This window comes from Ambystoma mexicanum, chromosome 2p (assembly GCF_040938575.1).
Source record: "Ambystoma mexicanum isolate Mex_15411 chromosome 2p, UKY_AmexF1_1, whole genome shotgun sequence".
In the NCBI taxonomy this organism is placed as follows: domain Eukaryota; kingdom Metazoa; phylum Chordata; class Amphibia; order Caudata; family Ambystomatidae; genus Ambystoma; species Ambystoma mexicanum.
The window spans coordinates 543429767-543452204 of record NC_090923.1 but is presented as its reverse complement, the minus strand read 5'-3'; the positions used below and the strand labels follow the sequence as shown (position 1 = coordinate 543452204).

Below are 22438 nucleotides of genomic sequence, written 5' to 3'. Positions count from 1 at the left end.
CACTTACATTTTTGTCATTTTTTTAAAAACTACTGGACGGATTTACACCAAATAAAGCAAAGCACGCTTTCGGGACCAAGCCGCCGCTCCTGCCGCTAATTTGGTGTAAATCCGTCCAGCAGTTTGGGCTGTAGGCGTGAGCAAAGTTTTTTCCCATTATGTCTATGGGAAAAAAAAGTTTTGGGACCCCCCCTATAACTTTGCCCCCCCCTGAACGAATCCTCACCAAACTTTGCAAAAAAATTCAGAGTGACCCAACTACTTTTTTTGCAAAGTTTGGTGAGGATCCGTCCAGGGAGAGGGAAGTTATAAGCCACCCAAAAAGTGCTCTTCCTATGGAAACAGCAACTTAACCATAACTACATGGCCACTACCGTGGCCATGTAATAACTGCCAAGTATCTGCTCATTGCTGCTAACAAAAGGAGTTGTACAAAGTCCCCTGTGTCACACTCCACCAGTATCCAGGCTTCCCTAGAGCCTGGCAAATAATACAACAGTTTCTCACTTCTCAGCGAGGCAACAAATGTAAACATAACTGTGCTTTTCGGGTCATACTGGCATATGCCAAACGTATTTCAGTGGGTTTATATCAGTTCATGATTATCCCAAAAGACACATGATAGAACTAACATACATACCGGTGGTCGTTTCCAAACAACGTTTCCTCCATCCCCCTGAAGCACCGAATCAACTGGAAAGGTGGCGTCCACAAATAGCGCCTGGCTCTTCTGATCGTCTGCATTTAGAGGGGCTTGTTCTGCCATGGGGCACAGCCCATCCATGCTGCGGGCTCTCTTGCGTGCGGGAGATTCCATTCCAGGCCCTGGCATATGATGACATTTGGGAGAATTGGATGAGCCAAGGATATTTAAAAAATGTGCAAATAAGCAAGAGAAATTATTCATCATTCGGCAACATGATCATAAATTTAAAAAAAACAAATAAACCAGAATATCAAACTGAATGGATATGAAAACGCATGGGATGCCAAAGGGACCCAATTATTATATAACCAACGATGCTAGTATTACAGAACTATGCCAACGCGTCTGCTCAACCAGTGTAACCAGCAGCTTAGCATAGATAATAATCACAGCTATATAGCCGAACAGCAACTGTTCTTAAATAGCACAGGATCATCTTACTTCTGTAAATCTGCGATCAGGCAGAGCCCAACTACAGAGCAGCTGGATACCATTTGGAATGAATGTAGATGGAAGCCAAAAGGGGAAAGGCCATTGACAGCTCATGCTACTGTATAAACACAGTGCAGCCAATCCACAGACATAGAAAAACAAGGGAATGAAGAGTGATTAGATGCTTGCCTGAAAACGAATGCGGATATATGTTCCATAAAAGGAACATATATGTGGATCACCGCCTACTTAAAAGAGGAATGGTTCCTTGACTCTGCAAGGCAGGCATTAATGCACTGTGCAGTGAGAGGCAGGCGGATGGATTTAGGCAGAATGGTATATTTTACAGAAGGAATTTGAGGTAGCAGTGTTCCTTGTAATTAATTAGGTTTTTACGCTAATGATGCCATCCATCCCTTGTCTGGTGTTCATCTATCATGGGGGCAGATTTGCTGTCCAAGATGCTCCCCGCCTAAGCTTCGGGTGTAGCCCCGGTCACCAACTGATTGCCCTTTTCTCCATGTTATCCCTCCCTCATTGCTGTGAAAATCCCATATTGCCAGCTCCGAACAGTCTAAAAGTAGGGATATGAGTAGTCATGGGCAAACTGATTGAAGTCGAATTTGTCTCTCTTGAATTTCTGAGATTTCCACAAGTCGACCTTCTAAACATTTTGGGGTGGGCGAACTAAAACATTTCAGCTGATTTGATAGCTGATATGTTGTAAACAAGTGGGTAGCAGCCTATGCAAAGAAAACAGGTTAACTGCTTAGCAGTTGGTCAAAGCAGTGACAAGGATCACCTCACCGTGATACCGCAGGGTCTAGGCGAGTAAAACATGTAATAAAATAAAAATAAAAAGGATTAATGCTTCATTTACAGTTTTTTACTCCGGGCTAAAAAAAGAAAAGACTCACAAATTGTACATAAAGCCATCATGTTTGTTCCTGCTTAAACCAATTGTCAAACATGGCAAATGTTAACCTCCTAGCATGGCCTTAGCATTCAGAGGAACTTTGTAAAGGAACTATTACAACGAAAACCAACAAGCACATTGTAAAAGCGGCCTACCTTGCTTTGTATGGTTTCTTAAGCACATGTACTACTGCTGGTGGATTGCAAGAGCATACATGCCAACAGGCCCAATGTTATCTTGGAGAGGCTTATCCATACCAGGTTCATTCTTGGTTTTGTGGGACTTGTAGACCTGCACAGAAAATAAATGCTCAACTACAAGCCTCAGAATGTTAAGACAAAGCCAGAAAGTATAGATGAGCACCTCCTGAATGACATTAAGCATTTGGGCAGTTGTGAAAAAGATGTAGACACTTGTCCTTTTGCACAGCATGGTGTTAGGACTGATTTTCTATACTCTGGCCTGGAGGACAGATGTACAGAAGGCCAACCTACATTGTGACGGGGACAACTCTGGGAAGCTGTAGTCAAACCAGTTTAGGTAGCAGTTCCAGGAGGTCTAGGCTAAGTTCTTCAGAGGGGTGAGCTTGTAAAGGGTCCACAATGAGGTTACACAATGGGAGTCAGAAATTGCACTTAGACAGGATGTATAAAAATACAGTTATTTATTTATGGCCAAAACACAATATAAGAAAATGACTACCAGCAGGTAGACTTATCACACAATACTATCAAACTAAATACATATATACATTCACCAGGTTATAATGCACAATACAAATCAAATACTCCTGCAAAGGAATATATGGGTAAGTGTTGTACACCAAAAGGTCCACAAAGAGGGTCCCTAGCTAAAATTGTCCAGTCCTAAGATGTCTGAGGCCTTGTTCCCTATTGTTCAGTATACAGTTCCACAGAATTTAACATGCAAGAACAAATGCAGGTAGGGCCTCTGGGGTCCAGTGATGGATTCTTAGAGTTAAGGTTCAATGTAGACAAGTGCCCAAAATTATCCCCAACAGTAAGAAGTCTTGCCAAGGCAAGTAATGGCAAAGCCAATAATGTTAGAAATAGGATTATTATAAACCCATTGACCTATAATGAGAGTGTAGGGGTAGGTTAAAAGCTCTGTAATTTACCCCCCTTACTCCAAATCTTCCCCAGTCTTTCTAGAACAAAGGAAGGTTGTCCTGGTTTGCTTTTCCCACTGAAATCTGCGGTCCTCGATTTTCAGGGGTTGCAGGTTCGAGCTTCTCTCCGGTTGGGATCTTTTGCTGGTGCAAAGACTCTCGGTGAAGTAATGCAAAAACAAACAATGCAGCACCCTTCCCGGGACTGGACTCATGTCAGAAAAGCAGGTTTCGGAAAGTGCACGCTACGCACAGCGATGCAACAGGACTCCGTAGCCCCCGTTAGACTTTCCAGCCTTTCTCGGGTCGCTTTGGTGCTAGGATGCCCCAATTTCGCAGAGGGTGTCGTTACAGTGGCAGCGGAGGGCTTGCCAAGTTTCAGACGGAAACTCAGAACGGCAACGAAGTTAGCATGGTAGCCCAAAAACAAAGCTGGTCAGCCACAGGACGATTCCCGGGCACTTCCGAAGGTGGTTTTTGTGCTGGGCTCTGAGCAGACGTCAGGAATGGATGGTCCCTCCACTCCAAGGGTCGTAGCACCTTTGCAGGGCTACTAAAGATCTCGAGTCAGACAGGGCTCCACCAGAGCTGCAGCAGAAGTTGGTTGCCAGGCCTCCTTCAGTCAGGTTTTGGGTTTCTTCGCTGGTCTCTGAGCTGGACAGGATACTTGGCTCCTTCAGGTTTCTCGAGGATCTCTGAAGAATGCATGCAGGGGTCCTCTTCATACCCTAAAAGCCAGATAGGAGCTGAAATTCCAACTAGCCAATAGCAGAACTAGCCCACACACACACCCCACAGTGGTCCAATCGGGACCACTGGCGGGAACACTTATGCATACCACTCAGACACACAGAAACCAGGATGTGGATTAGGGTCAGATTGACCCAACCCACATCCTGCCTGCAAACACACATAGCCCTCCAGTAGCCCGCAAAACGCTGCTGCTTTCCCGGGCACTGGAAGAACTTATAAGGATCTTCCTGGACTCTGAGGCCAGGAAGAAGGCTAAACAACAAGATGGCAAAAAGAATAGGCGTAAATCTCGTGGCACAGCCATCTTTGACCAGTAGCCACAATTAGTAGCAAAACGCGGTAAAGCTAAAACGAAATTCTCCAAAAAGTGGGGAAAAGTCACTGCTGCCACCAGCCCATATTTTAAGCACCTCTAGAGTAACCAAAAATCCTTTGAGTGTTAGTCTAGGGCAAAACAGAGTTGGCAGTCCACGGCAGCAAACCCTGCTTTACTTTCCCTGCTGAAATCTTTTTTCACTGCCCATGCATGTGTGAGGAGGAGCCAACCTACTTAAACTGTCTGCCGCCGCAGAGCAGCCGCGGAGTTTGGCAGTACATGGCAGTCTCTGGCACGCAACGGCAATGGGACGGATTACAGAAGATGAGGGGAGGAGTCTTAGAAGTCACGCCACAGAGGGGAAGTCAACAACGGTTTGGAGCATAGAAGCCCTTCGAAACCTGATCACCCCGTTCCTATCGGAGGTGAGACCACAATTGACAAATCCGAGGAAAACACTTCATATACGAACATTCTGTTGCAAAGCATATTGATGCATTCATCTATGGAAAACCCAGACCCTTCCTGCCACATAACAGTCTGTCATCCCCTCGCCTCTTCTCCCCCCCCTTACTGTCTCCTACAAGCTCCCCGCAAGGAGCAAATCCAAGGGAGCACTTGGGAACCGAACGGGTCCCCCAACAGTGCAACCCTCAAATCCATTTGTCCATGGCTTGTGAAAGCGTCCATACCTAGGAGAGAGGTGGCGGGGCAGGAGGTAGGAGTCAGGCCGCCGGTGGATCCCCAGCTCAACTCCTAGTGCCCCGGACGTCTGCACCTGCAACAACTATAGACATGGAGTTACTGGTGAGGACTCCCCGTCCCGACCTGAAAATGGCCGTCCGGCCCACGGAAACAAGTGACATTGAATTGTTAGCAGGAGACCTTGTAAAGTCCATCGGAAACTCGGTGGCATTAGGAGACATGCTGCGTGTGGAGGCGCTCCCCATTAACACAACCAAAACTATACCTGCTGAATTTCGTGGGGGGCCTCAATTGACTTTGGACTTGGATTCAGATTCCGAAAATGTACCACAAGGAATAAACAAAACTCAAGTCATAATTGATATTCACCCCATACCTAATACAAAAGACATTTGGAGCATCTCTCCACGATCATCTAAAGACGAAATACAAAATGCAGATTTTCTCAATCATTCCAAACTTATCAAAGAGACATCAGATACTTTAAGCACGGTGTTTGAACACAGCGAACTTCTGGAAGCAATAATAGATCCAGAAAAACGCTTAAATTCAACGGACATAGATAATCAGCAAAATAATCAAAATGAAACAATAATAACAAGAAAAATACAAAAAACATTGGCTTTAAAGAAACATAATCCAAAAGAAAAGAAGACTAGAAAACCAACGAATAAGAACGGAACGATGCGTGCAACACTCCCAGCAATTTTAAAGAAAAAGGAGCTATTACAAAGACCCAAAGACAACGATGACAAATCAAAAAGAACATACAAAAAATAATAATTCAAAGAAAAAGAACATTGCGCCAGAAGAATCTGCACTTTTGCAGTTTTTTATTTAAAAAAAACATGAAGAACAGCATGCATTGGGTGAATTATCTGACGTTGAAATATTACAAGGAGCGGACCTAACTCCAACTTGGCACCCACCGACCCACAAATCATCACGTTGGCAGGGATAGAAACAGAAAAGAACACTCAGCAAGAACCCATGAATGGGCAATCGTACCCTCCACAAACACCGGGACGGACTAACGAACAGGAGCCTTGCCCATAGGTTAACAGATGTAAACAAACCCCCTATAATTCTCAGAATAAGGGGGATAGAGGCCCAGAGACGGACTCGGGAATTAATACACAGGAAGCCTCTGTGGGAATCCAAAAAGTGTATGAGAGAGTTTCTAGTCGCAAACTTTTGTGCGTTGAAACCACCAACCCTCCCACAAAACAAGATACTAAAAAGGAACCTACGGCTGATCAAATCGACGTGGGTGATTTAACGACATCATTGATATCTACGGATAAACCATCATTGAAAGAGCTATCGATTGATCTAAGAACCGCAACCTCTATTCCAGAGTCCGCCCCTTTGCAACCTCAAGTGCCCAAGGACATACATATACTTCCTGTCAACCAATTTAAGGACTCCACTCCAAGAGTCAGTAGAAATTTAGAATCAGCAAACATATCTACACACCTGTCATCAAGAAGGAGACCATCATCTAGCTTTCGGAACTTATAGAAAAGGATACACCATCTAAAAAAACGGATTTGATGTGTACATTCACAATTGCCTTGGCGCCATTTTCAAAACTGTATGAGGGAATCAACGATGCACTTAAGGATCATTCTACACTAATCGCTATGACACATACGAAAATGACTTATTTGGAAAGCTATATTATGGCGTGTGAAAAATTGAAAGAACCTGTAGTTAAGACAACCCTATATATTAATACATTGTTAAACCCCAAACGAAGGATCAAAGGACAGAAACAGAGAACATGACTCTATTATCATCAAGTACCCAAACTCCACTGATGAAAGAGGTAGAATTGAAACAACTGAAAATACCTCATGACAACCAAACAGAAGAAGTGTCTTTACTGCACAAATCTAAAGAGAAGAGCGTTAATAAAGGCGCCATTCAACGGCAATGAACTTTCCCAGGCTTTGGAAACCAAATCCGGAAGAAAAAGACATAAGACCTTCGAAGTCAGCCTAAAAAAACCAACCCCAAATGGGTGTGCAGTACTGGTGCTGAAAGGGACTAAAAACAACCGAGTAATAGAAGAAGTATTGCCTAATCAAATACAAAACACAAAAATGGTTAAAGAAGATATATACCCGGTATTCTTGCCATCAATGAATGCCAAAGGGACAGGAACAAGGAGTGTCACCTTTGAAGAGAAGCCGGTGCAACACACACAGAACACTGACTTGATCGACGAAAGCGAAGACAAGAGGGCTCTTTCATTCCTAGCACAAACAGGAAATACAAAAAAACGATAGTGGAACCAACCCTAAAACCATTGTCCACCGACTCTTATACTGTTTCTACATCAAATCGCATAGTGATCGATCAGTTAGGGAACACCTTTGTTGACCTTATGGGCTTATCAGTGCACTCAAAAGAGGAATCAGAGCCCAACTTTTACTGTCTGGGGGAGGAAAAATCGACAATCTCAAAAGACAAACAACGAGATTAAAAAAAATACATTTCTCTCCTCCATTTATGTCATTGGCCGAAAGGAGGGAAAAGGTGGAAATGATTCATCAAGGGAGGCCAACTATTGCGATCCGTGAGAAGAAACCGGGTCTTACGGAGTCAAGAAACTTTGAAGATCCTAATATATCATCAAATATGCCAACCTTCAACCATCACTCAGATTTCCGGGGGGAAAAGAAACATAGTCTATCAGCCTCTAGGGAAAGAAAGAGACGGGAGATCGAATTATGACTCCAAAAATTACAACGAAAACGAAAAAAGGAGAGGTTTGCAAGATCGCAGAAGATCAAAGTCAAGAGAGAGAACAAAAAAAAGGGGAAACGCTCACTTATAGGGAAAAAATAAAAAGTGAAAGAAACTTGCTCCTTAAAGCAATTGAAAAATCAGATGCAGCAATTTTAAATAGGAGAAATATTATGACCTTGTTCCACTGCATCCCTTCCCTAAGAGTAATTAGAACAGAGGACATAAAATGGTGGAGTTTGGAGTAAAAGGTAAACTGGATACCATTTATCTACACGTTCCCTCTTTGGTGGTACGTTTATTAATATTACAAGCGGTTGAAAGCTTCATAATATTAGGTTATGGCCTAACAGAATGCGGCACAAACGCTCAGATATCGGATATGAACCATACTTCCAAAACGTATACAGATAAACTACGCAAACCAGTCTTTAAACCACAAACAATGACATGTGCTTGTTCTAAGAAAACAAAATGCAAAGAGAATTCTATTCGGGATCTCGTGCATGCAGGGAAAAAAGATGAAGAAAACCCTGGAACAAATCAGGAAGGAGATCAACCTTTACATGATAAAACATTAAATGGACCTCAAACATCATCGGAAACAGAAAATATCATATCGTATCTGGACCCCTTGAACGTGGGTCGAATACCTAAAGGCCAGCTCCCGAAACTGAGGATAACATTCGCACCAGAAGTAGTAAGAACTGGAGCAAACGCTAAACAAAACAGAGAGACAGAACAAGGTCAAATCACAGAAGTGAAACAATGGACTTGGATTTCAAGAGCTCTAAAGTCGGGAAAACGAAGTTAGCAACCCCAGGAAAGATCACCTATAGAGGATCAAACGAGGACCGCTCGAATGAAGGGGACTCATCTAAAGTTCGGATCATGGAACACAAGAGGTTTTGTACACTTATTGAGACCCTCGGATGTTCGACTGGGAGACTATGACATACTATGTCTCCAAGAGACCTGGTTAAGAGACCAACCGTATATGGATTGATTTGAAACATACCTTGCACCAGGGGCAAAGGGGCTTTTTGGCCGCCCTTTTTCAGGTCTTCTGACCTTGGTCAGGTCGTATAACGAATTGCGAGTAATAAAGGTGATAGAATCATCATTCCAACCGTCCTAGTGACGAGGAGATAATAATAATTAACTCCTATTGGAACCCTTTGGCTCAAAGTGATGAACAGTTTCTAAACAAAGCAAACCTCATTTTTCAGAAAATTTCATCTGAATAAGATCTGTCTTACCTGATAATATGTGTAGACTTAAATCTAATCTATCCGGACGTTATACGAGGAAACATCATCTGTACCCCTAAAACATTGGCAATTAAAAGAGGAGTAAAATGGGCAAAAATAATGAAAGTATATGACCTGCACAACCTCCACTTTTTAAGAGGAAAGAACGAAATGTATGTCCCAACCTGGGAAAAGGGTGATGCTACAGCTATATTAGATCATATTTTGTCACATGCGAACTTCTTTCCCACATTACTAAATTTCAAATCATACCTACTGAAAACAGTGATCACAACATGCTAGAATTCACGTGGACATCATTTCAGGAGATAAGAAGACAGATGCAACTGCCAATTGAAGAATTTGGTGGAAGAATAAAACTTAAAGTTAACGCAGGAGACGTGGGAAACCTGATTGAAACTTACACTAAGGTAGACATAAACAAGACCCAAATTACCTTTCACTTTGAACAACATCTAAATACGTACCGACATACGGTTAAGAATTCAAAAACAAACCTGAATGGTAACACTCATACCTACGATAAAGATTTGGTCGAAGAGAGGAAAAAAACTGAGGAAAGCAATCCGCTTGTCAAAGAAAACCAAGTATATAAAGGATACACAATCAATAGTTTTAGCGAAGAGGTCTTACAACAACTGGCTAAGAACGCATAAAGCATCAATGTACCAAGCAGATGCAGAAACATTTTTACGATTGACAAACAGACGCAACTCGAGGGAATTCTGGCTAGCCATAAAAACATCGACAAATGGCATAGCTAATCGACTTCACAATCATGTGGGTGAACAGAAGTGGATAAACCACTCCACAGAAATTTTCAAAAATCCAAATACAGGGAATTTTCAAACTCAGAGCAAGAAGGAAGTGTAATGGACACTCCCCATTGACGTAGTATCTATTGAAGGGAAAATTCGAAAACTGAAGAATTACAGGGCACCGGGGCCGGACGATTTAACAAACGCCCACTTGAAACAAGCTCAGGGGGAATGGCCCTCGTTTACTAGAGCTGTCTTCGATACAATCACAAGAACAAAAACAATACCCTTATCTTGGAAGAAAGCGACTATAGTTCCAATATATAAGACCGGCCTGAGAGACAATCCTAAGAACTATAGACCAATACTGCTGCTTGACATTATTGGTAAGCTTTAAGGTTCAACCTTATTAAACCTTTTTCAAAACTGGGCTGACGACACAAAGGTTATAGACCCATTTCAATCAGGGTATGTTAAAAACGGCGGAACCTTGGCGAACATTTTCCTAATCAACATCTTAAAAGGGAAAACCAAGGAAGGTGGACCTCCGATCTACATGGCCTTCGTTGACCTGGTCCAGGCTTTTGACCAGGTCAACAGGGAGCTTCTGTGGAAGAAGCTGAAAAATAATGAGTGTCCAGACAACATACTGGAACAAATTCAAGCTCTTCATACTGAAACCTCAATATCTGTGCGATTAAACCAACTGGGAACCATCTCTAAACCCATTCAAATGTCGAGAAGAGTTAAGCAGGGATGCCCATTGGCGCCTACCCCGTTCAACGCCTATCTATGGGACTTTAGAGACACAAATCGCTGGTAAGATCTTCCCCGCCGAAACTGGGTGGGATCGTCTATTATCCGCTGATGATCTAATCATCTTAGATCAAACACCTATAGGCCTGCAAAAGCAGCTAGATAACTTGAGTGCGTATATAAGAAAAAATAACTTGGAAATCAATACGACCAAAACACAGATAATGACATTTCAAAAACCATTGAAATCAAATGGCGATTTTACATGGCTTCTGGAGGGAGAAAAAATTCAGACGGTTGCAGAATCCAAATACTTGGGTGTCATGATAAGTAACTGTAACGCTCACCTGATTCTCGCAGAGGCGCCGGTCTTGACTGGGCGACTACCGTATCTTCAAAGGTGATGTGCAGCACCCGGTTGGCTCTTTGGGCTGGACCTCTGTGCACTGTATGCCTGACGTGTAGAGTAAGATGTCTTAGGTAAGTGAATGCCGAGCTCTCCATCTGCCTCGGGGCAGGGTGCTGTAACCAGTTTCTTCACTGGATAGGTAGCGCAGGCCTCTTGACTTCAGAGGACTGCTGTCCGTCGTTTACTGCACGAAAGGTAAGTTTCGAGTCATTCAAATGTCTTTAAAGTCTTTAGTAATGATGTCTCTTGTTTTGCAGGGTTCCGGCGATGGCGGATGACGGGCTGAAGTGAGTTGAAGATGGAGCCCGTGTGATGAATAGAAGCGCCTGGAAGCACGTAAGTAAGCGCTTGTTGCCTGCTTCACTATGCGCTCTAACTGTCTTTTTATTTTGCAGGTACGAGTTCGGAGCGGCTGCAGGGTGCCGGAATACCCACTGGATTAGATGTGGAAAGGAGTAATGGCACGTGAGTATTAAAGTTCCCCAATGTCTTTAAACGCACCTTGTTTTGTCTTTCAGATGCGGGATGCAGCGCCGAAGGCCTCCGGAGCGTGCGAAGAGTTGGTAAACTTTTGTCTTTCAGATGCCGGAATGCAGTGTGAAGACCTCCGGAGCGCATGAAGAGTAGGTAAGCCTTTGCCTTTCAGATGCCGGAATGCTAACCTGTTCTTTCTTGTCTTTATAGGTGTTGCTGAAGACTGGATTCAGGATGGTAAGCCTTTGCCTTTCAGATGCCGGAATGCTAACCTGTTCTTTCTTGTCTTTATAGGTGTTGCTGAAGACTGGATTCAGGATGGTAAGCCTTTTTCCTTAGGCCCAGGACCGGATGCAGAAGACACGATGAGCGTTCTGCTGCAGAGGTTGCAGAATAACGCAAAGCAAGATTCATCCACCGGGTGTGGTTTAAATAGCCTCCTGTAGTGCTTAGGTGTCTCCTTCCACAGCCACGCCTAAGTAAGAAAAGAGTTCCTGGTAAGAAAAGAGTTCCTGCCTTCCAGAAGAGTTCCAGTGTTCTGAATCTAGGGAGTGGCTCCAGCCCCACCCAACAGGAAAAGTAGTTCCAAACAGAAGAGGATCAGAGGCTCAACTGGCAGGCAAGTAAGCAGCATGGTCTGCTGAAGGTAAGTCCACCCAAGCATTATGAGCCCGGCGCTTCCAGCGCTGGGACTGGGCATATTTATGAGCCTGGTGCCACTGGCGCCAGGACTGGGTGCAAAAGGTCCCAATTGGGACTGGCTGGCACTCGGAACCTGGGTTATGGATCTGCTTCCAAGGGAGTTGGGAAAACCCTGACCTTTTGGAAGCAGAGATCATGACAGTAACAATCCCACAGAAAAGAACATGCAACAAAATTTGTGGGATAAGACGAAAAGACTGACTGCTCAAGCAAAGAAAATCAAAAGAAAATTTAGCAAATTCTCACTGCAACCGATTATTCAGTTCTATCGAATGCAGGTTGTACCAACAATTGTTTATGGAGCAGAAGCCTTCCTAAACCTTCCAGATGACCTATGGAAGAAACTCAAAAACTTCTTCTGCAGGCACCTGATGAATTTACCACCATCAACACCTATGGCCCTAATAAGAAGGGAATTGTGTATCTCCTCATTAACCGCCATTCTAGAAAGAAATTGATTAATGCTCTTTAGAAAGGTGATCATTACCAAACGACCAACTATCTTCAATATTATCCATGACGAACTGTATGAGTCGAACTCAAGACTCTTAAAACCGGGGGGCGTGGCTATCTGGCCATGGAATAGGACGTGCTGCGTGAGGAGCTCCTGATGATCCGACTTTAATTTTGCCAAAGCTACCCGTTGAAACTGCAACGAGCGCCTAGAACTTTGGGGATCAGACGTCGGAAGCCGCACACCAGGTGAAGTTCGTTGGAGAAGTTCATAGTCCCGGGGAATCGCGAGATATACATGTTTTTGTTGGTACGGCTATGTGGCCGCTTCGGCACCAAGATGGCGGCTAACAAAGGAGAGGCCTCCGAGGAGAAACGAAACTGATTCCCCGGAACTGCGGGACATGGCTGCGAAAATTGCCTGGAGGAATAGTACGATAGGGAAATATGGCAGGGTGTTCGAAACTAGCACCAAGAGAGCGCCTGGCCTGGCAAACGCTAATGGAACCTCAGCAATCTGACCACAGGAGGAGATAACATTGGATGCTTGGGCGACAAGGCCTACGGTAGTTGAACGAGGAGTGTGAGGCTATAGCCCACCCGTAAGACAATTCGAAGTGCCATCTTGAATGTGAGTCAGGAGACCTGGGAGACAGACCATTGTCAGGCCAAGGACAGTGCAACAGCTGCACTAAGGTGGAGTCGCACAGGAGTGGAGGGCAGCGCCATGTCGGCGAAAGGGTTGAGAGTCAAGACTAAGCAACCCACGATGGAGGCTTTCACGAAAATGCAGCGGACCCCCTCAACATCGGCGCAAAGCATGGTCGTGACCCCTGCGGAAGACGGCCCCGAAGGAGACAAGCACCAGATCCTGGAGGCTATAACGGGCCTGAGTGCTAAATGGGACTTGGCAATGGCGGACCTACGCACAGCTCTAGAGAATAAGATTGTTGCTGTGGGTACGGAACTCACCCTGCTACGTCAAGATGTCAGGGCGCTTGCAGAAAGGACCAGTGGTCTGGAAAGTGGGCTGAAGATAAACACCGATGTTAGCACGAGCAATGCGAAAGAGATTCATGTCTTAAAACAACAGGTTGCCAACCTGGAAAATCGTGTGGAAGAGGCGGAAGGAAGGGCGAGGAGGAACAACATTCGCGTGGTTGGTCTTACGGAGGGGGAAGAAGGCCAAGACCCCACAAACTATGTGGAAAACATGATCCTGCAAGGGATCGGAGCGGGGAATCTTTCGCAAGGATTTACAGTGGAGAGGGCGCACCGCGCTCTAATGAGGAAACCCCGGCCGGGGGCCCCGCCAAGACCGATCATCGCAAGGATCCTGAATTACAGGGACAGAGAGAAGATCCTCGAATATTTTCGTAAAGGGCGGTACGATAGAGAGAGCATCCACCAACATCACAGCATACCCGGACTATACGATACTGGTGCAAAGGCAGAGGTATAGTTACGTCGCCGTCAAAAGAAGGCTGAGGGCGGCGGGAGTCAAATATATGCTGCTGTAGCCGGCATGATTGAAGGTGCTACACAAGAACAAAGCGCTATTTTTTGATACCCCGGAAGATGTTGTCACATGGCTGGACCTGCAGGGCTGCCCGGAACAAGAAGCGGATCGTGATCGGCAGGATCATACCAAATGAAGATTTTGTAATACGGACATTGTGAGGGTGAGCAGGAGGTGGACCCTGATTGTACAGAGAAACTGTAACTGGCTGAACTTTGAACATAATCTGAGCCTGGTGCTCGACTTGGACTGGAATATAGTGAGTGTAACTGTAATTGGTAACTGTTTGGCATCTGTATGCGTAATGTTTTTTGAAAGGAGCAACAAAACGTGGACGACCTACCCCAATAGATTATTAGTTTCAGCGGCCATTAGGGCGGCTTAACCCTACTGAGCCCTGAGTAGAAGCTTGTGCTAGGCAGGGCTAGATGTGGGGGTGCCTGAGATCCAGGAATGGAGCTGGGCAATGGTTGGGGAGGGCATTGTTGGGGGAGGGGTGGGTGGGAAGAAGGTGGGGAGACGGGAAGTTGAGTGTGTGTGTGGTTTTGGGGAGTTTGAGTTTTGTTTCGTGCCTATTTGAAGGAATCAGCATGTTGTACTTGTGGCGGAGGATCGGGAGAGTGCTTACTAACGGCCTATGGGGGACCTCAGGATAATAACGTGGAACGTCAGGGGCCTTAACAGTTATCTGAAAAGAAACAAAATCATGATGTATCTGAAAAGGCAGAAAATTGATATCGCACTACTACAGGAGACGTACATGACGCGAGAGAAGTTGGATCTGGTTAAGAGAAAGTGGAGAGGGACTGTAGTGGGCTCGCCATACTCTGCATACGCCCGGGGTGTGTTAATCTGGGTGGCACCGCATGTCCCGTTCAAATCGACACAAGAGGTAGTTGAAACTGATGGAAGGATGGCTATATTGCGAGGGCTGGTGGATAGCAGGGAGGTATGCATAGTAAATACGTATGCCCCCAACCAAAACACAGCAGCATACTTCAGAGCCCTGTGTACAATCTCAGTATGTGTATAGGGAGCGCAGTGATCTGGGGTGTGGACTTTAATTGTGTGTTGGATCCTGTGGTGGACAGATGGCGGGGTGGGTAAGCCTAGCCCAGCGGCGAGAGCGTTGCAGACACTGCTAACTGATTTTGGCTTTACAGATGCGTGGAGGATGAAACATCCCACTGAGAGGCAATATTCGCACTATTCAGCCCCGCATCAATTGCACACTAGGCTCGATTACGTCTTTGCTACAGCAGATGTGATGTCTGAGATTACCCAAATCGAATATAAGGCTAGAGTCCTCTCGGATCACTCGCCCCTGATCTTCGGAAGGCAATATTGCCCCCCGAGAGCGAAGATCCCTACATGGCGCCTCCGAGCGGAGGCGCTTAAAGATCCGGTCTTTAGAGAAGATATAAGGGAAGAGATTACTAATTTCTTTGAGGCGAATACTGGGAGTGTTGATTTCGCTGGCACGTTATGGGAAGCTTTTGAAGTGGTGATGCGGGGGGCGGCCATTGCTAAGTCAAGAGGGTTACAGGGTGGGGTCTTGGCTGACCTGCAGAGGACGGAAACCGAGCTAGAAACAGCATTGAAGAGCGGTGACGTAGACACGGAGCTGGTACTCCAACTACAGCAACAATGTGCAGGGCATTGGGAAAGACTCTGCAATCTCAATTATAGGAAATATGTTGAGAGGCAGCACACGGGGGGAGATAAGACAGGCCGCCTTTTGGCCTGGCTATACAAAAGCGAGACCCCTAGGCCTCCGATTAGGACCATCATTAGGGAGGACGGGGATGAGGTGGCCATGCAAGAGGGGGTTAACAAAGAATTAGTGGAATATTACAGAGTGCTGTACGGAGATGATGAGATGGGTGACCAACGCAAGATAATTGAAACGTTAGAAGACATAGGGCTGCCCAAGATAAGTGAAGAAGAGAGGGAGGAGTTAGATGAGCCAATCACGTTGGAGGAGTTAGAGGAGGTTGTGAAGCAGTTGCCTACCTGTAAGACCCCGGGAGCAGATGGGTTCCCCAGCGAATTCTATAAAGTATACAGAGAGGAAATCCTTCCCCCAATGCTAGACATGCTTAATGAAGCGTTCGAGATAGGACGGTTGCCTGAGTCACTCAGAGAGGCGATCATAATACCGCTGCCCAAGCCCAATAAGCCGAAGCATAGATGTGGTTCCTACAGGCCTTTGTTGATGCTAAATCAGGACAGCAAGATTCTCACGGCTGTCCTAGCAAATCGATTGCAGAAAGTGATTGGTAGACTCATACATCCTGATCAAACGGGTTATGTCCCGAACAGGAATATAACACACAACCATAGGCGACTTCACCGAGTGGTCGAATGGGGTAGTAAGAACGAGGGTGAGATGGCGATAGTGTCTCTAGATGCAGTTAAAGCTTTTGATTCGGTCAAGTGGTCATGGCTATTGGCTGCTTTGGAAGGGTATGGAATGGGGCTGGGCTATATCAGGTGGGCTAGGATGTTATATAGTGAGCCACTTGCCAGGGTCCGAACTGGAACGGTGATATCCGAGAGATGGCAGCTTGGTAGAGGCACCAGACAAGGGTGCCCCTGGTCCCCGATGCTTTACATCTTAGCCCTGGAGCCTCTGGCAATATGGCTTAGGGCACAGTATGATGCGATAGGCATAGAGGTAGGAGGGGAACGACACTTGATATCCTTGTACGCAGATGATTTGTTACTGTACTTGCAATACCCAGAAGAAAATCTCTTATACATACTTGAAGTGATGGAAAGGTATGCAGAGTTGTCGGGCATATCGATGAATCCCCAAAAGTCTGTCATATTCCCGCTATGTAGCTATAAGGGGACCCCCGTAAATAGACTACCGGTGCTACAGGTACCATGGGCAACAAGCTCTTTTCGTTACTTGGGCGTAGAGGTATATCACACGGTGGAGGAAGAACATAGACATAACACGGAAGTAGCCGTCGAGAAAATTAGGAACAGCATGCAGTTCTGGGCAAGATTTCCCTTGGCGATGATGGGGCGGGGGGCTATGCTTAAGATGGTAGTTCTGCCCAGGCTCCTGCATTACTTTAGTAATATTCCATACATGATACCCAAGAAGTTTTTCAGTAAATTGAACAGCATGTGTAGGGAGTTCCTGTGGCACGGTACCCGAAATAGAGTGGCGTTTTGGAAACTGTAGAACTTTTATGAAAAAGGAGGTATTGGACTGCCTCATTTTGAGGTTTAGTATTTAACGGGACAGTTACAATATGTGGCTAAGTGGCTTTCTGATGAAGTGACCCCTGAGCACAGGGTGCTTGGACAGGACTGTGCCACGTTTTATTTGAAAGAGATGATTTGGCTGTCTGAAACCGAAATGAGGACGCGTCCTGTGATGTTGAGGCTTCGATGGAAAATTTGGCGTAGGGCTTGTCGCTTGATGGAAGTCCCATGCCCGTGCCTCCCGCAGATACCGCTGGTTGCTTTGATAGGAGGGGATAATCAACTGAGGGTGATTGTTAGAACATACTGGGAATCGGCGGGGCTAGCAACGCTAGGCGATGTTTGGCAAGAGGACACATTAAGGAGTTCATAGAACTCAACGAAGAGGCGGGGCTACACACGGGCCAATATGTCACGTACATTAGGTTGGTGCGGATGATTAAGAACACCTGGCCAGAGACAGTTTTGATAGAAGAACCAGTTTTGGGAGCAATATATGATATATCCGAAGGAGGGCATGAGATCTCGAGACTGTATGAGATGGTGATGGCTAAGGCGGGGAAAGATTTGACACATCTGAGACTGGACTGGGAGGCGGAAGTGGGGGCCCCGATAGAGGATGGGGTGTGGGAGCTTGATCTGGGCTACCACAAAAAAGTGCCTAGAAATGCCAGATTAAAACAAATACAGCTGTATGTTACGCATAGGGCATACATGACCCCCTTGAGGGTATCTAAGTTCCGAAACGCTGGAAGACAAGTGTGTCCTAAATGTAACCTGGAGAACGCTGACATGACACATATGTTTTGGTCGTGCCCGATCATTAGGTGTTTCTGGGAAGAAGTGGCGCAGAAACTGGCTGATAAAGGGGTTACTCTTGTCACAGATACGGCCTGGGCCTGCTTACTGGGTGGGGTTCCTAGGCCACAGAAACTTAAGCATATTGAGAAACTGAGAAATCTGGCGTACGTGCTTGCGAAATGTAGGATCGCCATGGGGTGGAAGAAATGCCACAAACCCAGGGTGGATGTATGGTGGAAGGACTTGCAGAAATGGGCGGAGGCTGAAACGGTGGCATGGCAAGAAGCGAGTAGCCGGGCTGATGAGGGGGAGGCGGGCACCCTGTTGGCTTGGAAAACGCTAATAGCAGAATTGTTTAGAGTAATATCAGATCCAACTGACTCCGAAGAGAACGAAACCCAGCAGCATGTGCCAAACATTGAACGAGATTGACAAATAGGCTCATGGGGGGAGGGTGGAGTAGTGGGAGCAGTGATTAAGATAATTTGATGTGTAATGGAACTATTATGATTATGATGCTTGTTTGGTTTTTGTCGTTTTGTTTGCATAAAATCAATAAAATAAATTAAAAAAAAAAAAGACTCTTAAAACCATGGGTACAGAAAATCACGTACACCTTAACTGACATAGGATCAACGGAAACTGAACTTGTAAATAATCCAACAAAAGTGATAACAAAATTAGAAATGTGGGATTGGATAAAAACGCGATACTGCAGCCACGTATAAATCAGCAGCTCATATTTTGCCAGTAAGCAGAAAACGGAACGATACGAGATCTTATTTGAGGAAATTTCCAAACAGACAGTCCCAACAAACCTTTATGAGAGCTTGTTTGAACACCATTATAACAAACGAAATGAGAGCCATTAGAGGGACATCAACCACAAACCTATGCCGTTTTTGTGAGATGACGGACCAAAAGGAAACTATCAGACACCTGCTATTGAATTGTAAAGGTCTCGACAAAGAGAGAACGATCATATGATGCACCCGTTTAAAGATCTATCTTATTATGATGAAGAGACGTGGTCGAACCGCCTAATGGAAGGAGAAAGAATTACTGAAACCATCGCAGTGACCCAATTTCTGCAGAACATTGACCTTACGAAAGCCTAGAACCAATCGGAGTTGCTTTGAAAAACCAAATGGCTTATCGTCAATCGATGTTGATGTTAATAAGTACATCTTTGCTCTCTCTTTCAGGGACGTTTAAAATGACGTGATGTAAGAATATTTGTAAAAAGATTGTGCAAACATTTTAAATTAAAAAAAACAAAAAAAAAATGCACCCCATTGCACTGCAGTGTAAGCTGCTTTGTGCAATGATAAAAAGTTACCACCAAATGATACAAAAGTAACCACAAGTTGCAACATAGGAACACGACTAAGGGAAACACTGTTTCCCAGTACTGATGGCCAGAAGGACATATCAGTTTCCCCATGACATATGAGCAAAGGCCAGTGGAGTGAATTTAAGGCTTCACTGTACTGCAAAAAGTACAGGTTAGGATCAAAAATAAAAGCAAAAAGTTTGGGTGTTCCATAAAGATGGATGGAAAGGTGCAGTAAAGAGAATCTTTCCTAACACATGGTTGTGGAAGAGTTGTTGATTCAATTTTCCCCATTGAGGATGTAAATGTGTAAAGTTTGGAACAGGCCTCACCACACCACAGAGTATAAATTGTAGTAATAGGAGTTTTAACCTGGCATGCAAGTACATCATGAAAGGGACAAGTAGTGGTTAGATCTGGCAGGCGAGTGGACCAGGAAAAAGGATTTGTAGTACTGTGAATGTGGTGGAGGGTTCTGATAGAAAAGAAGTGCCAATTCCACTACTGTGCTTTGATGAACTGTTGCGTAACCATCCTGACTAAAATATAACTTTCTGACTGAACCATCATCACTAAAGTGTTACTTACGAAAAAGAATGCGATGTGATAAAAAGTGATCAGTCTTCTGAGAAAATAACTTTTACAGTGACTTATTGACTCGATGCATGAAGAGAGAATATTTTTGGTTTGCCAAGCAGAAGGTTGTGAAAACGTTACAATTGTCTTAAGAGTGAGAAACCTTTTAAAACTGAGATAGTCACTTTCCCAAGTGAAGGACATATTGGATGAAATGGACTGTGTATTCTACCGGGACTGGAAATTGGCTAGTGAAAGGAACTTTCCGGAAATTGAACTTTGGTTTGAAATATCCTGAATTGATCCAGGGGAAGGGGATCCAACCCTGATCACAAGGATTTCTGTTTATAATTATTGAATTCACATTTTATTTTTTGAAGTTAAACCAGCCAAATAATTCCTTTATGATTTTGTTGTATGTATTAGTGTGAGGGATGCGGGGGGCATTAGGTCACTTACCTTTAGCCTTAGTTTGTTAGGGAGGGAACTCTGTGGAAGGTTAGGGAAAGATAGGCATTTTTCTCACCCTTTATTATTTAATAAATGTAAAAAACAATTCATTTGGCATGAACCAACCAGAAACCTATGATCATCTGACAAGGGCCTCCTCCAAACCTTACCAGCCAAAAAGCGGAACGGTCTCGGTAAGGCCTTTTCAGGCAGAAGCATTCTTAAATGGAATGAACTATCTACGGCCCTAAAATTGGAAACAAATTACACACAATTTAGAAAGAAACTAAAGACCCTGTTATTCAAATAAGTATCTTATCAGACCACTCTCTCCGGTTCTACTCTGAACCGATTTATAATTGTGATTTTTGTTGTCCCGTCTCATGTCTGAATATGTCTTATTGGAAGCACTCTGATGCCGGTGGGCTTTAGCGCTATATAAATAAATAAATAAATAAATAAAATAAAAAATAAAATTGCGACTTGTGAGAAAAATCCACCTATGTGTCCGTCTCACATGTATGATCCCTCACAGTTATTTCAACGTTTTGAACGGGGGAACCAAAAGGTGTTTACAAATGCTGCCAGGGTACTGGGGTGCAGACTAAGCACCAGGTCAGACACCCCTTCAAAGAAGCTAGAACATGAGGCTGGGATTCCTAAAACCCTGACCCCTACCAAGGGAACAATGGTCTGAGGAGGCTTCTCTGAGAATGTCCTAACCAGGAGGCCAGCACGTCCAAACAGACTCAAGTTTTGTAGAGAAACGACTTTGGTGAAGTGACAACCCTAAGCTACCGAACCCAGGCAGGATACAATCCTACAGCATACCAACAGTGAGATCAGCCTCTCCATCACAACCAACAGAATAGTGTTGGAAGACTGACATGGAGATCCCTCTCAACTATCTAGCAATGTTCTAAACATGACACACTTCAACATTGCAAAGAACATGCCACATGCCTTCAGGAGGCAGACGGCAGGAAAACGAGGGTGAAAATCTTCCTTCTTCTTCTTGAGTTCTCCTGAGCCCCTTCTGGAGAGAGAAGGGGCTTAGGAGAACTCAACACATCATTCTCACCGAATACAGTGCCAGCATCCAACAATGGCCGGAAATCACTGAAGACACCACTGGTAGTCCACACCATACACCCACACCTAGATCAACTTTGTTTGGCTTTGTGGAATTGTAGAGTCCATACGTTTTTAGAATCAGATCTTACCTCTTCGCCGCAATATTCATCACTATGCTTTCAGGAATTGTGGCTGACTTCTAGTCATATAATAGATGGTTACGTTGTCTTAACAGTGGAAGCGATGCAGGTTGCATGGGGGGAGGTCAGACTGTTGGTGGGGGGGTCTACTATGTGCCCTCAAAAATGGTATTGGCCTTCCAATGTTTAATGTTTAGTGGTTGGTGGCTGTGAGAACTCAGTCTACGTCTATTGCTATGTTTGCAATGTGTATTTTAATCCCAAATATGGGGAGATCGAAACATTTTTGAAAGCCCTTTCTGCTCATCTCATATGTTTTAGAAAATGAGGATGTTGAAATTATCATTTTTGGGGGATTTTAACAGCGAATGTTTGGACCCTAAATGGTACTATGAAAGAAAAAGAGAATAAATCAGAACTAAAAGCTGGGATTTGATCCTGGCCAATGGTAAGCTCATGCATGATATTCCTCCTGACATTACCTGGGCAAATGGTCTGCTGAGATCTACGTATTTCTATCTAAATTCTTATTCCAGTGACCACCATATGCTAGTACCAACCTTGAAGTGTAAACGGGTTTATCAACAAAGTGCTGGCTGCTTGGTGGTTGTGAAAGTAAATCTGCAAAATCTAACAGTGACCTGGAAGCCAGCACTATCTTTTTGCTTCAACAAATGTATTTTGTATATGGGGGTCAAATGAAGAAGGTGAACTTCTAAATCCAGATACCCACGACAAGGCTATACAAAGGGCTCTGGGTAGTTTATACTTCCCTAAAGTAGGGATTGGGAAGAA

At 44.6% G+C, this 22438-nt stretch overlaps 1 protein-coding gene across 5 annotated transcripts in view; it reads right to left on the bottom strand.

Moving 5' to 3' along the window:
• LOC138566537 (calpain-1 catalytic subunit-like) overlaps positions 1-22438 on the bottom strand; it is an 845562-nt gene that overhangs the window by 806720 nt on the left and 16404 nt on the right. For all 5 annotated transcript variants that reach the window (XR_011301953.1, XM_069643985.1, XM_069643987.1 and 2 more), the window contains exon 2: positions 641-825. Coding sequence is in view for 3 of the 5 variants with exons in the window: in XM_069643985.1 (XP_069500086.1) it covers positions 641-817 (177 nt within the window). In the remaining 2 variants the exon portion in view is untranslated. The remainder of the gene's footprint in view (positions 1-640; positions 826-22438) is intronic.